Source organism: Teleopsis dalmanni, chromosome 2 (assembly GCF_002237135.1).
Source record: "Teleopsis dalmanni isolate 2A chromosome 2, ASM223713v2, whole genome shotgun sequence".
Classification (NCBI taxonomy): Eukaryota; Metazoa; Arthropoda; class Insecta; order Diptera; family Diopsidae; genus Teleopsis; species Teleopsis dalmanni.
The window spans coordinates 133,814,911-133,831,357 of NC_051847.1; the positions used below are offsets into that span (position 1 = coordinate 133,814,911).

Sequence of the window (16,447 nt, forward strand, 5' to 3'; positions counted from 1 at the left end):
TTATTGAGAACTTATTATTAAGGTATATGGTCGTTTCTGTACTTATAAAGGCAAAGAAAAACAGCCCACAGAAAACGAGATTAATGCTCTTTAAGATTATGACAACAGTACTTTAATTTTTTCTGGTGGTGTCATGGACACGGTATTATTATCTTATTTTAACTGACGTAATAATTCATGTAGATCAAGCTGTATACTGCAGAAGAGCAAATGTAAACTACGTAAGAGTATTTTAATTTTTTTCATTGCTCATTCATATTGTAGTTAGTCTCACAAACTCAAGTTCGATTTTTAGAGTTTATAGAGTCGAATAACCCTATAAAAAACCCTATAAAAACCTTATAGAATAGAATAAAAAATAAACAAGGTACCAGCTCCCAACGGAGCGGAGCTCTGTGACTATAGTTGATCTTTTGTGTGGCAACAGACCCTAACCGAACAGAAGGTATTCTGCCTTTCGAATGCAAGCCAGAATGTCAGCCGTTGAGAACCTTCTAATGTCGGAAGGCGAGAGTAGTGACATATAAGAACCTTATAGAGTCGATGAAACATCGTTCATAGTTCATAGTTCATGTCTTGAATAAGTACTTTATATAGAATTATAGAGACGGGACTATAATTTATCAATAAGTTATAATATATTGTATAAATCATAGCGATAGCTAAATGTTTATGTAATTAAATAGATACTCAGTATCTGGTGAAAAAATAAATCTTTTCCAGATCTTATCATACTGAGTATAATAACTTTTTTTTATAAGGTTAAGTTGGAGGTGTTACTTCAAAAACTAATAATCAACCGTTTTAATTATTTATATTCTCAGATGTTTTTGTTTTTTATTTTATTTAAGAGTCGACTTATTCGTGCACTCTCTATTTTTTATATGGTATCAAATAAAAAATTTTTCACAACGTCGAACAATTTTTTATATGGAGCTTTAAGTCACTTCTTCGTGCTAAATAGATCTTTGTATAAGGTTTTAACGAAAGAAATGCTTTGAAAAAAATATATTGCATTATATTTTATGCAGAAATCGGAAATACATAACTCAATATATAATATTTAAATCCACAAAATCCAAAATAAAATTAAAATTTAAACAATAAAAAAGCATTCATAGTATTAGTTCAACTTTCACATATCCATATCAAATAAAATATTGTAATTTCACTCTTAATATTTTTGTATTTTAGAAATAATGTAAGTAATATTATTAGAAAAAAAATATTATTTTTTATGATGAAACGAAATACTAATTAGTTACTCATATTTTTGGAATGTCTTAAGAATAAGACCAGATATTAAAGATATAACAGTTATCAAAAATACAAACAAGAATTAAATTTCGAAACATTGCTATCGAAATTTATATCTTAACAAACATTTATATAAATTATATTTCACACTTACACATCAGTTTCTCGCAACTCCTCCAGTATTTCTTCAAAATGCATTTTATTGGGTTTTTTCATTTCAGCTTCTAGCATTTGTCCATAAGGTCCTCTTAATGGTCGCTTAGAATATCGCTTGTTGAAATCATATTCACTCGATGCCGGGCTTGGGCTTGCATGTTCTCGTGAAGATGTCACAATACGTTCGCACTCATTATCCGATACTGAATCCATCCGTAGATATGGAAAAGTTTTATTATTACGCATTGACTTGCCACTACCACTACAATTGGATGCATCGTCCTTCTCCTCTGAACTTTGACAACTAAAACTAATTAAACGCTGATCTTTGCTCCAAACCGGTGCTCTATTACATTCCGAATCTGGCGTATTCAAATCAAAAGAACACATAGAGCCAGGTGTGCGAGTATCTTCAGCGGTTGGGCTACTTAAAAACATCAGCGCACATTCTTCAGGCGAATCTTGTTTGATTGAATTCAAGTTTGCTATGTTTATGTCCAAAGCCAAACCCTTGTTGTGCTGCGCTGCTTCAGCCCAATCTTCATTTTCAATATACATGCCTTTACGTCGCTTTGACTTATCAATACGTTTACGTTCATCTGCGCTGTAACGCGTTGTAATACCATCGAGTGATGTGCGCTTCTCTTTACCTATATCCATGTCATCATGACTGTATCGTTTCTTTACCTCGGGGTAGTCCAAAGATTGTTGACGCCTCTCAACCACAACAGGACTTTCCATTTCTTTCTTACGCAAAATACTCTTATCATCCGCCTCTTCAGATGAACGACTTACTGATATCCTGGGTACTACATCAGCACGTTGATCAGGTATTGCAGTCGTTTCTGCGACCACACAATCCTCCAATGATATTAGTGGTGTTATAGTTTCAGGCACTAAGCCAAATTCTTCAGGTGCAACTTCTACCCATTCTTGAGGGGGATTTTCTAATCTCCAATCTTGTGCTGCACATTCATAAACTGGTACCGGTATAAGACATGTAGTTGCGGTTTGCAAAAAGTTATCTGGTGGCGATTCTAAAGGCATTTGCTCTTCCATTAAAGTAGCCAAATTTGGAGCAATACATGTAGGTGCTGTGCTTCCTATTGTGATGTTTTCCGACATTATGTTTATACTGCCTTTTGAAAGATCAGTTTGTACAATTTCAGCTGCGTTAATGTGCACTTGATTTGTTGCTGCTGTAGCTAATTCAGATGTTGCTTCGACTAAATTACCTGCTTCAACCGTAACTGGTAATTGAGTTTCATCGATAGTGTAATCATTTTCAGATTGTATTGTGTCTGTGAGGGATTCCATCTTTGCATGTGCTACAATATTACTATTCAGTATAAATTCTCTGCTTAAATCATCAGTAACACTGGGAGTCTGTTCGGTATCGGTATTAAAAATATCTTCCTCAGGTATGCCATCAGGTGATTCAATAACGTCTTCTAAGCACTTACCCTCCTGACTATTACTTAAATTGATACTTAACTCTGTTCTTTTTAAAGGTATATAAATCCAATCAGGTTCTGTTTTAGGTTTCTCACACTTCACCTCTGCAGCATCTTTTTGCTCAGGTACAATCACATTAGCATTGCCAACTATTGAGTTGGTTGGACTTGTCGACTCTATCGCTTTATCACGCCGTAAACGATCTCGCAATATGCTTAAAGCGGACCTTTTAAATTTACCGGATGTTAATTCGATTTGCGAAAACGATGCTGAACGAAATGGTATACCCTTCTGTGCGTATGAACCGATTACCGTACGCGATTCTGGTCTGGACAGTTTCGTATCTATGCTCGTACTGACTGCCAGCTCATGTTTAGCCTCTGCAATGGGTGGCGGTGATTTTGATTTCTCTCTGCCCAACATCAATAATTCGAAGTTCGATAAACTTGTATTCGGTTTGAGTGTATCGTAAAAGCGTGTCGCAGTGGAGGAACGTGGCGAAGTGCTATTACAATTAAGATCAATGGCAGCATTTTTTGTATTTATATTATGCTTCTTTGCATTATTCATGGTTGCTGTGTCAGTGGTTGGCTCATCTTGATCCATCAGTATTATATCATCTCCATGCTTCGACATAAATGACAGTGGCGTGCTATCGATTGCAGCTGTATTTATTGCTGTTGTATGTGTGTCACTTCTCTCAAAGCTATTCGATGCAGATTGTGTGCCACTACGTGGCTTTCGTGGCGGGGGCACTGGCGGTGGTGTAGGAGATGATCTATTGCCGCGCAACAGTTCTGTTAATTCTTTTAATCTCTCTGATTTCTCCGAAGATTTGCGATTTCTTTGTGACCCGCCACTGCCATCTTGCTGCTGTGCTGTCGTACTGGGTGATGACTTGCGCCCAAATCCTAAACGTTGAAAACGATCCAAGGTGTTGCGGCGTTTCTCCATATTACACTAAATATAAAAAAAATATAATTTAAATTAAAAAAATTAAAAAATTATTGAGTTAATATATAACACAAAATATATTGAGTATATATCAGAAATTTCTCTTCAATAAATTTATTTATGTGCTCTTCGTTAAATAAACAATCATTAAAATTACAAAAAAAGGAAATTAAATCAAATACCGAAAATGTATTTCATTCTGAAATTCGCTACAGAATTTCCACACAAAAATACACAACGAAAAAAAATTTATATACACTTGCAATGCAAAATAAAAACAAAATAAAATCGTGAATTATATCGCAATATCTCTTCTATATAATACAGAAACACACATTATAAAACTGGTACCGATTTTGAAAGAAACACTGCGTTTCTGTTTCAAAAACAGAAAAAATTAATTCGAAAAAAATTTCTTTTTAATTTAAACACTGGTCTGCCCGAATGACTTATTTAAATAACAGTGGAACAAATCGCTGAAAATGGTGATATTTTTTTGCTCATATGCAAATATAAGTTTGGAAATATAAAACATTTGAAGTCTCATATTGACATATAAGACTTGTGATTTATTAAATCTAGTGAACTACAATATTTTGAGTACTATGAGATGATATAAATAATTATTAAATAAATAAATAGATACGAAAGAATATAGGTCCAAAGTACAGCGGAACACTACTACAATATTGTCTTTCATAAAGGTCACTCTCTTTTTAGAGTGGAGATCAGAATTTTTCTTGTTAACAAGATTGAAATAGGATAATACTTAAATAGAGACATAAAATTATTTCATTTATCATAAACGAAAAAATCGTCATATATATCGTTTGCAGATCTTATTAATGTTTTCCCGTAGAAAATTATAAAAATGGAGATTATAATGGTTATTACATTAAAAATCGGAACTTCAATATATAACGAGTTACTCCACACATAGTTATTGATGAAGACTTGGATACTGCCTTGTATGAAGCATTATGTGGTATAGACAATAGGTTGACTCCACTATAGAACCCACTATTCTCTGACCAAATTGAATCTTCTTCACGGAAAACACATAAACTAACTTTCACATCCATTTATTCAACAGATGAATCTGACTGCGGAGAGAAGCCTATCACTCTGTCTGCTAATACTGAAAATTTTGTAAGTGAAATACAATAGAGTAGCCAGCTATTATAACGTTATAACGTTATATTGAAACAGTCAATAGATGATAACCGGTGTTAACAATTTGATTCAGTTCCAGAACTACCGGATCATATTATCTTGAACTCTTATAATAAAACCAAGCGAATATTTAAACAGACATAATGCTGCATGAAAAGCTGTACACCAAAGCCTTGTATACAAGCATAGGAAACCATGCCACCATGTTGATTATTGATAGGACAATTCATTCTGATTGATATTTCTGTTCCACAATTTTTAAACATAAAAACTCTACAGAAAAAATGAGCAACTACATTTGATTGGCTCGGGCAAGAAAAAAAATTTATACACTTAAACGAGTAATTGTATAATTATTAGGCACTCGAATTGTAACTAAGATTTTAAATCAATGGGCATATTCAAATTTTCGAAGCAATTACAATCTACCTGAACAATTACAATCTAATTTTATATTGTTTTATAATTCAGTGTTCCATAGAAAGCCATATTACTTAACAATATAATATCTTATGGTTTCTAGTAAATCTTATGGTTTACATTCTTCTCTATTATTCAGATACGTCATCAAGTTGTGACATATCCATTCTCTTTTCTTAATTCCCTCTCGATATGCACATCCGTTTTAACTAAATAGCTTTTAGCCAAAAAACTAACATATAGAATTAAGATATTTGTTCAAAAACTTTGTGATTTCACGTGCAACATTTCCGAACAAATACTAGTGATAAAAGTTCGAATTTGTGTCCGTCAAACTGAAATTATGCAAGTGGGACGTGTGTTGTTGCCTTTTCTTCTTCTATTATCTTCTCCCAATGGAGTATAAATCTCCACCATCCTTTTGTATCGAACTCTATTGAGTGCTTCTTAGCCGACTTCAAGTATAATAATCAACATCACCTAATTTTTCTAAAAGGATTTAGTGGATCCTTTCTCTGTGCATTCAGTATTAGTCATTCTTAGCACTCAATAGCAAGTAACCGTGTCTTATCCATAGATATATTTAGTACTTATTGCTATGCTGGCATTTTACTATAATATAGATTTTTAGCAACTTCGTTCATTTTTAAAGAAATTCAACAATTTGACAAGCATCTACCCAAGCGTTTCATTATAAAAACGTCAATGGCTTTCTGAAAGTTGATAAATAACATAAATAAATAGAAATTGCTGAGCTGCTAACTTCGCAATCATATCGTGTAAAGAACTTTTATGATCACTATATGAGGGACAGGTCGGTAGTCAGGTCACTTCTTAGTAATAAATTATTAGTAATAAATATTATGCGGTTAGGAGTAATGCAAGAAGAACTTTTTGGTTAGTATTCAACAACGTAACACCACACAGTGGCTGCAATGGCTTAAGTAACCTGAACGATCACGTCCACACCATATTGTTAATAGGAAATTGCTTAAAAATGCAATTCTAAAAAATCTGCAAATTATCTAATGTGGACCAACAACATTAAATTGAAGTAATTTTTGTAAATTATTTTCAAACAATAAAAATAATGATTTTAAAAGAAGAAAGAAAATTTCTATTAATTCAAAATAATTTTATATAAAGATATATATTCATAATTATAATAATTTATACTAAATTTTTAAAGCACGTTTTAGTGAAAAGAACTTAATTCTTAATATAAACTATTGTTTTCAATAAAGAAGTATTTCGAACAGTAGTAAACTACAACAATATAATTTTATTATTTATTAATAATGGGCTTCAAATTTGGTAGGGCACGTGTTCAACCATCGGTACTTGAAATATCAATAAATTATTTGCAACTAATTAAATATTAAAAATAATTCCAAAACCACTGATGATGGATATTTGGCAATTCTCGAAGCAGTATGGTCAGCCAAAAATTCAATTAATTAATGAATAATAAAATTTTTTTGTTATAATAATTTCTGTAATTTTACGATAGTTTTTGATAGATTTGCACCACTGTGCTCAAAATTTTTTATATTTAAAACATCAACAACCAAACACGTATGCATCGGTATTTTTAGTATAAATAAAAATATACATGCAAGCGTTATACACTCATTCCCAACGAAACTGTCAGATTGAATCTATATTGAAAACTCATACAGTACACATTTTCCCATCACGAATTTCCACGGGTTTCCTTCAAACACTTTTGTAGATAATTTTTTCTTAATTTTCTGTTTTTATTTTTTTTTAATTTTTTTAAAATTTTTTTTTGTTTTTGAATTTATTGAAATTTTGTATTTTTAAAAGAAAATTTGTGCTTTTTGCGTAAGCACGCAATTGGTTATTCACAAAATAATATTACTTAGCAAATATGTTATATATATGTAAATACATTTATGTATTTATATATGCATACATTATTTATATATACGTTGTCGTATTTTTGTATATACAATAGTATATTATCTTTTTCTGACTTTATATTCTATAAACAATTTTCCACATAAATATATATATATAGATTAATAAATTTTGTAGGGTTTTGCATTAATAATGTGACTAAAAACATTAATAAATATTTTTAAAAAGCTACTTAAATAAATTGTCAGTGACTAAGTTCCCAAAGTATTTAAATGATCTGTGTGTACAATATATATATATATATATATATATATATATATATATATATATATATATATATGCAAAAAAAAAAGTAATATTTTCAAACAAAATTACACATAAAGTGAAATTCTTTATTTTTCTGATTTATTTATATTTTTATTAATAATCTTTCTTTTTATAAAACATTCACTAAATTTTGTTATTAACATGAGTTTTGGGGTAATTACGAATTTCTTTCTTATACTCCATTTTTGGTAATACGATGTAATAATGTGGAGCGTTTAGACTTCTTTTATCTGCTATCTAATTAATATACATCATTTGAAGATTAATAAACTCAATTTAATAAATATGTATATCTAATATTGTAATAACAATAACCATACATAATAATAAAATTATGTTTTTAGGTTGGCGCAAAAGTATTTAACGGTTTTATGTGGTAGTCTAAATTAAATACTTTTTTATTTTCTATTTACTAATCAAAATATACCATTTGATCAAAAAAGAACGAGAAGTTAAAAAAACACAAAATTTTAATTTTTAATAATTTTCTTTATTATCGCCTTCAAAGTACTCTCCTCCTGCGACAATACATGTAGGTATGCCAACGCCTGATCCAATTTTCCATACAAGTTTTATAGGACTCCGAAGGTATGGTCTTTAGTTCACGCAGCGAATTCTCTTTTTTGGCCTCTGTGGTCTCAAAACGCGGTCCTCGTCCTCGTCCTCGGCAGTTTAATTGGGGGAAGAGGAAAAAGTCACACGGGGCCTTATCTGGAGAGTACGGTGCTTGGTTGATGATATTGGTGGAGTTTTTGGCACAAACTGCGACACAACCAACGCTGTGTGAGCCGGTGCGTTGTCGTGGTGTAAAATCCATGAGTTTTCCTTCCATAAATCTTGCTTTTTTTTGCGAATGGCCTTACGCAAACAACGCATAGCGACAAAATAATACTCCTTATTAACCGTTTAGCCGTTTGACCATCCAGAAGAAATTCATAGTGCACAACACCACGAATATCGAAGAAAACAGTCAGCATATCCTTGATTTTAGACCGACTTTAGCGTTCTCTTTTCGGTTTCAACTCACCTTCGAAGCACCATTCGGTCGATTGTTGTTTGGTGGGTGGTGGGCATGTCAAATTCATAGACCCATGTCTCATCACCAGTTATGATGCGTTCGATGAATCTGGGGTCACTATCTGTGTTGAAAATCATCTCTTTGGCCATATCACAACGACGCTTTTTTTAAATTCAGCTAAAAATCGCCAGACGAAAATTTTTCGACTTTTTGTATAGATGCCAAACAGAAACTAATCGTACTATATGCGTTAAACTTTGACAGAATGTGTGTAATTGTGTTGCCAGCGTGAAAATAAAAAAAATTACCGATTGGAAAAGCGCGGGAATTCAAAAAAAGAACGAATAAGTTCTGTTTTGATCACAAGGTATTATCTTTATTACATTGTTTATTGTGGTTATATTTCACTAATATTTACCCACAAATTATATTTTTTTATTACGAAATTGTAAAATTCTAACTTTGAAAGACTGACGCTAAAGCTCTATGAGTAATTTGACAGCAGCAAAAAAGTTTTGAAGAGTGTGAAAATAACAATGATATCATATCATATAATATGATAAATGGAACTTATATCAAATGTTCTCAAACATTTTTGTTGAAATTTGACCTCATTATTAAAAGATGTGGTGCTACTATGGGTTCAGTAGGCAATTGGGATGTAGAGCCCTCTCTCGACAAACGAAACTTACGCTCTATAGGTCGCTCATCCTCCCTCTGCTTCTGTATGGCGCAGAAGCATGGACGTTATCACAGAATGATGAAGCAGCACTGGGAGTGTTCGAGAGAAAAGTTCTTCGTAAGATTTTTGGTCCTCTACGAATTGGCGACGACTACCACGAGCTGTACGAGCTATATCACGACATTGATGTAATTCAGCGCATTGACATCCAGCGGCTTCGCTGGCTTGGTCATGAGAATGGATGAAGACGCTCCGGGGAAAAAGGTGTTTGAAGCAGTAGTCGGCGGAAGAAGACGTAGAGGTAGACCGTGTCTCCGGTGGAGTGATCAAGTTGAGGGAGCACTAACTGGACTTGATATACGAGACAGGAGAAGGCGCGCACGCAGTAGAGGCGCCTGGGGAGACATGCTGCGTCAGGCCGAAACTCGGTAACGGGTTGTTATGGCCACATAAGTAAGTATTAAAAGATGTCCATCTTGTGTCTTAATTAATTAATTAAGGCCTATTTTCTTTCATTTTTTCTTAACAATTCACATTAATTATTAGCTATGCTCAGAAAAATGTGCTCAACCACGTACTAGTTGAATTTACCTGATTATATTGTTAAAGACGATACCTGGTTATGTTTTTAGCTCATGTAAAGACAATATGAAAACCAACATGTTGTATGATTGAACCAACATGATGCGTAGAGAATATTTAGAATTGAGCTTTAATTAAAATCTGTTTAAATCAACTAAATCATTTGAGGGTAGAGATCATTCATTTGCTTATCCATTAGCAGTACTTAATGAATAGTTTCATTGTAAAGCCACCAAACAAATGACATTAGGATATGCGCTATACTTGATTGACAATCCATTTATTCTGGGGTTGTGTCATAAGAAACATAACGTCTTTTCTTTTAATTAATTATCAGTCATTTTCCTTAATTTCTTTCTTCAATGATATAATTTTTTTATAGAGAGATTATAATCGTTCAGACTAACCGTTAGACGCTCCTAACGGATAAGAGCATCCCTACAAAACATATGATAAATTTTAATTAACTATATATGCTTCACATATAACTTAGTTTTGTTCACTATTAATTCACAATATTCAGCTTTTATTGCCATTTTTGTGAAAATGATTTCAAATCCCTCAGTTTCTTACTAATTCCATCACTATTCATACATCTTTTTCATCTCCTTCCTTAATTTCTTTCGTTTTTTGAATGATAATCTGATCAAATCAAGAGTCATTATTGCTCATATAAATTCTTTGATCGAGAGTGACCAATCGTGTATTGGTGGGGTGATTGTAACAAAGTATCTACTATATGAACTACTAGCAACTTTTTAGATTCTTGTGTCACAGTCTTCTCTTTATCCTTGTTAAACTATCCTTGCAAAAATGTTGTATTAACATTTAACATATAACATCAGTGAAACTTTCGTCAATTATCAGGAAATTCGTTATCTAACAAAAAAAAATGCTAAATACAGCTGATCATTTCAAACCCTACAGAATAGGTACTATTAAAGTATTGTCCCTTCGCCCATACATACTTTTATGACCTGTAATCAGATTAAGTAACCATATTCTGAATATAACAGTAACTAAAGTTATATATAAAGTTTTTTATAATATATTATATATATTATATACATATATTCATAAAGTTTTTGATGCACAAGTTTGAACTAAGACATTTTTATAATGTTTTGGCGTAATGAATTCCACAAATCATAATAAACAAAAATACATCTAGCGGTTTTCGAGGTATTTACTATTTTGAGAAATAGATGTATTTCTGCTTGAAATATTATATACGTATTATACATATCAACAGAAAGGAAATAGAAGTATCTAAATTTTTCTTTATATATTGTAAAGTTAGAGCTCACAGTTCTGGCTATATTGTATTTCAATAAATAAACTATATGCCAATTTAACACATCAATTTACGGTCAGATATAACCAACCTCTGGACTTTTAGGAAGTTTTCTGGAGGAACCACCTCAGTTGGACGACCAGAACGTTTACCATCATCGGTGTCTGCACGACCACGTTTAAATTCAGCAACCCATTAACAAATGGTTCTTTTCGATGGAGCAGAGTCCGGATAACACTTTTGAAGCCTATGTTGAGCTTGTACAGTATTTTTTTTCATCAAGAAGCAATGATAAATTAACACACGAAATTGTTTTGAATCCATTATTTTGAAAATAACAAAAGTAGCTTCACTTAAACGGCTGTCACTTTTTTTCTGACTAATCGAAGGTTGGTACTTCATAAACATCATATGGATTTGACAATGCCAGTGCCATCTGTGTATCAATCACACGACTTATTGAGTGATGTGTTGTTGCTTTTTCAATTATTATTTTTTATTAATCTTTTGGATTGTAACTTATGACACATTAAATGTTATTTCAGCTAACAGAATATGGAAAGAAAAATTTTTAAACCATATTTCAAATAAACATCCATTGCAAAATAAAATTTTTACTGCATTTTGTTCCTTAAAGCAAAATTTATGCTTAAAAAAATTATTAAATCTGTTATATTACATAGCTCTGAAAGCAATAGGTTAACAAAAGCAGAAAATTAATATAAATATATAATGCGTTGATCAAAAGTTCTATTTAACATATGTCGCTGAAAGAATAGATAAATTTGGAGGTTCAGCCTGAAGCTCGATAATGGCCCGAAATAGTATCACTAATACTATCGCTACAAATTCATACCCAGACTACAAATGATGTACAAGCAACGCCAAAACACACGACGTTCCCATTGTTGTAGAAAAGAACCAACATTACAATTCTATAAACTTGGCTAAGTCCCTAATTTTGCAGGATCATTGCTGGGCCAGGTCGGTAAGAAAAGAAGCCCCGAATATTTTAGCTCATCTTCCAGCCAAAAATAAACACTGACACTTGAGATCGAGTACATTTTTGTTCTTTCCGCAAAATCACAACAAAAGTCATTACAGCGAAGACCGAGTTACATAGTATACCTTTCTACGAATATTACGCAATGAACACCGATAACTTATTGCTGAGCAAGTTACGCTCAAGTTAAAGCAGTGGACTGTTGCATTTTTTGTCCAGTTTATTCCAGGTCAATCTAGAGATCTAACGGCAGGATTCGTTTCTCAATTTTGCTTGGTTATATTTAGAAATATTTGTTAAATTGTTAGTTGAGCTATTGCAAGTTGGACACTAATGTCTGAGAAATGAATGTCAGGGACCAGAGTATCTGCCTCCTCAAGTACATCCTGCCTACAGTTATGCGAGATATTCCTGTATTTAAGAACCCATATTAGTTGAACATGCCTAGATAACTAATTAAGAGAAGTCCGGTATTGTTAAATTACTTGTAGTGCCTGTCAGAGATTTAATGCAAAATTGACTGTCCAAAAAGTTTACGATTTTTGTATTAGGAATCTAGGATCCTTCTTACTGCATATGGAATTGCCATTACTTCTGCTTGAAAGACAAGTAGTTTGACAGTCGAAGCGAAAAACTAACACCCAGTTTTAGAGAAAATATACCACAGTCGATTCGTTGATCAGTTTTGAAGCCGTATTTGTAGATGTCTACCATTTTTAAAGAAACCACTTCGTCTAAAGCCCAGTCTTTCCAACTATGTATAACAAAGTCAAACCCCCAATCAAGGTCTGGGTTAGAGCAAATATAATCAATTGAAACAGCGATAGAGACTGGCACATCCTGATTTAGTATGAATGCGTGCGCAATGCCAATTCTGGACAAGCGGAAAAGAGCGTTGAGCCTAGTAGTTGCCACTAATTTAGTTTGCTGTTTAAAAAAATCATTTTCCTAAAACTTACATAGATATGAAAACAAAAGTTTGTCTAAATGTGTTTTAATTAGTTTATCACAATATTTTTTTGGTTTCTGAAGACTATGCAATAATTCTGAATAATTGGTAGATAAAGAAAGTTAGGAACTTACTATCTTTCTTAAATGCAATCACAAAAAGATAACATATAATAATTTAATCAGTCACCTGGATCACAAGCTAAATTCTTTTTTCTAATAAATGTGGGATTCTAAACACAAATTCAATACTTGATATACGACAATCAGTACAACTAATATATGTCTATAAAGAACATTAAACAATTACATATTTTATAACAACTAAAAGGAGGAATGGGTAATGGGTAATGCCAAATGATCTATCCCCCTTCCTGGATGCTGTCCTCTTCAGAGGATCCAGCATCCTCTGGTAACGACCGCTTCGTCCTCGGACCACATTTTTTTTAGATCCTTAAGGCATTTGTATCTCATTTATGCGACATTAAAAATCTGTTATCATACATTTTCTTCAGTAAATGTAAACATACAGCGATTTTTATGCAAAAACTCAAAAAGTGACTAATAAGATTGCAAAACTTGTTGAAAATACTTATTTCGGAAAAAAATTCATGAACCTAATAAACTCTGTGGTGCTTAATTGACTTCAAATTTTTTTCAGTATTTAGCTATTCTTTTTTTTTATATATTTTTTTAATTATTCTCTCACCATATTGTGGATTTTCATTAAAAGTTAAGTAAATCAAAATTGTAGAAATGTATATAAAATTATTCAAAATATCAGTCTTCTCTCAAGTAGGATTTTCGTTGTAGGTAAATATTTATTTATTTAAATAATTAAATATGTGTTATGGTTTCTTATCATTTAATATAAATATTTTAAACTGAATTAATCGCATATTTCTCACTTGTAAACTGTCTATAATATTAAACAATCTTTAAATTTATATATTTGTTTTTAATTTATTAATTTATACCAAAAAATTATTTATTGCAAGGCATCGATTTTGTTTAAGTAGGAAAACTACTTGAAAGTAATTTTTTCCTTGCAAATATCTTTTTAATGTTCAGTTTGAATGGCTGCAATGTGCGAAAATAACATCTGTTATTTTACAATTTCAATAATTGAATTGATATTTTGTTTTGATAATTCGGCTTTTAATTTTACCAATTCACACAGTTTTTTACTTCTGTGAAAATGTTTATAAAAACAAATCAAAACATTTTGGAATAAATTTAATGACTTTCTTCCTTTGCACGACTAAGTAAATAATCAGATCAAAATCTTCCAATATACGTAGGTATATATTTCGTTTTATTATTATATTATATATTTTACCGGATGTATCAATATTTAAAATGTAAATAAATGCTACGTAAACATTTAAATAACTTTTCTGGTATGTTGGTTTTACGGTGCCAATGTTCCATCCATATGGCGGACGTATTAAAACTTTCCATTCAAAATTTTCCAAATTTCTTTAACGTCATTGCAGATGAATGGAATTTAACAGTATAAGTATTTCATTAAAAAAACAGTCCTGTATATGTCAAAGAGCACAATTTCATAATGAAACTTTGTTGTGAGCAATAAATAATCATTAAATTCCATAAAAGAAACAAAACAAATTAATATTTATTTTTAATATATATACAACACCTTATGGCAGTGGTTCCCAATCGGTGATCCGCAAGATGGTAGACAAACTACAAGTTATGTGTCAAATTGTAGTTTGTCAACTGAGACCTTACTTATTAGAAAATGAGCAGAAAAAATTTCTAAATAATTATATACCTTGTTTATAGCCTATAAAATGTACCTATGCACTTATACAATTCATTAATACATTAAACAAAAGATGCATAAATCATACTAAAATAATCATGCAGTTTATTATCTTAAACTTTGACATCTCAACTAAAAATGAAAATATTATAGTGGTCCTTTGTCAAAAAAAAGATAGGAACCCCTGCCTTATAGTAATAATTATTTCTGGAATATAAGTTCTGCACCTTTGCACTGCAGTAGAACTGGTACTTTGTGTATGCCAATATATGTTTTCTCTATAGCAATTAAGTGAAAAGGCAAAATCATTTGTAAGTTTAAAACAAGCATTCAAGTCCATTAAATCCAGTATATGATAATGGCTCCACTAACCACAGCTTACTATACAGCTTACATTTTACTATATTTCATGTCAATACGAGTGCTTCCTGCTGTAGGTGTGAGTACTAATATACGCAGATACTTACAATCTCTGTCAGATTTATAATCACTTTACACAAAATCTTTTCAAAAGTAAATGAACTTACAAAGTACGCAGATCTACTGAGGAAAGAACACTTTCTAATAAATGAGAGAATTCAAGTAATTCAAGTTCTCTTGTATAGCAGCTCCATATCTGCTATTAACGAAGTCATAATCACAATAAATAAAACGTACTGTACGTATCTCGCGTAGTCGTACATGGAAAACTCATCCAAAAAATTTTTACAAGAAAGATATAAAGAAAGCATTGACCATATCGCATAATCGAAGAGACAACTACACACCGTATGTTATTTAAACTATTATGGTATTCCTATAGGAGCACTTCTAAGTTAACCATGGAAATTAAAAACTATTTATAAACCTTAAAATATCCTTTATTGTCTCAGACTGACATTCGCAAGTCAAGAACAGATAAGGTAGATTAGATTATGATATACGTTATAATCAAATGCACTTGTTTTATACAAGAACACAAAAATCTTTTGCTTAAATCGATATAAAAAATCCTTTGATCTTGCATTCTCGCCTTGTCCCACCATAGTACAAGCCAAAAACTAGTCCAGCAAAAATTTAACTAAATACCAATGCACAATATCATTAATATGGTTTTCGGGGTACTGTGAAAAACAAGAATAAATAAAGTATAAATCAATAACAATAAATCAAGTATGAAAGATATATTGAGCAAAGCGAAAATGGAAGTAGCGAAACTCGTAGTAGCACTAATAAGCCATTGTTCATTGGGCACCACTTATGCCGAAAAATTGTATATATCATTCAACCAGATATGCAGAGAGGAAAAGGAAAAAGAAAGAACTGTTCAATTTCTTTGCAAATGTCATTCTCCAAAAATGAAAAAATCCACAGTTCGAAATAATTGAACTTCTCCTGAGATGAATGTTTTATAATGCTTCGCCCCCTCTTAAACTACAGATCTACAGAGCTTTAGAGCCTATAGAAATTGATCATAAATAATTGGAGAATAAATGCTTTGAACAATAGCTGAGCCTTTATTTTCAAACTAT

General features: G+C 31.7%; 1 protein-coding gene across 2 annotated transcripts in view; it reads right to left on the reverse strand.

The window, feature by feature from the left end:
• The window catches only part of LOC119675833, a 54,669-nt gene that overhangs the window by 31,133 nt on the left and 7,089 nt on the right, over nt 1-16,447 (reverse strand). For both annotated transcript variants that reach the window (XM_038087051.1, XM_038087050.1), the window contains exon 4: nt 1,412-3,828. In XM_038087051.1, coding sequence (XP_037942979.1) covers nt 1,412-3,828 — 2,417 coding nt within the window. The remainder of the gene's footprint in view (nt 1-1,411; nt 3,829-16,447) is intronic.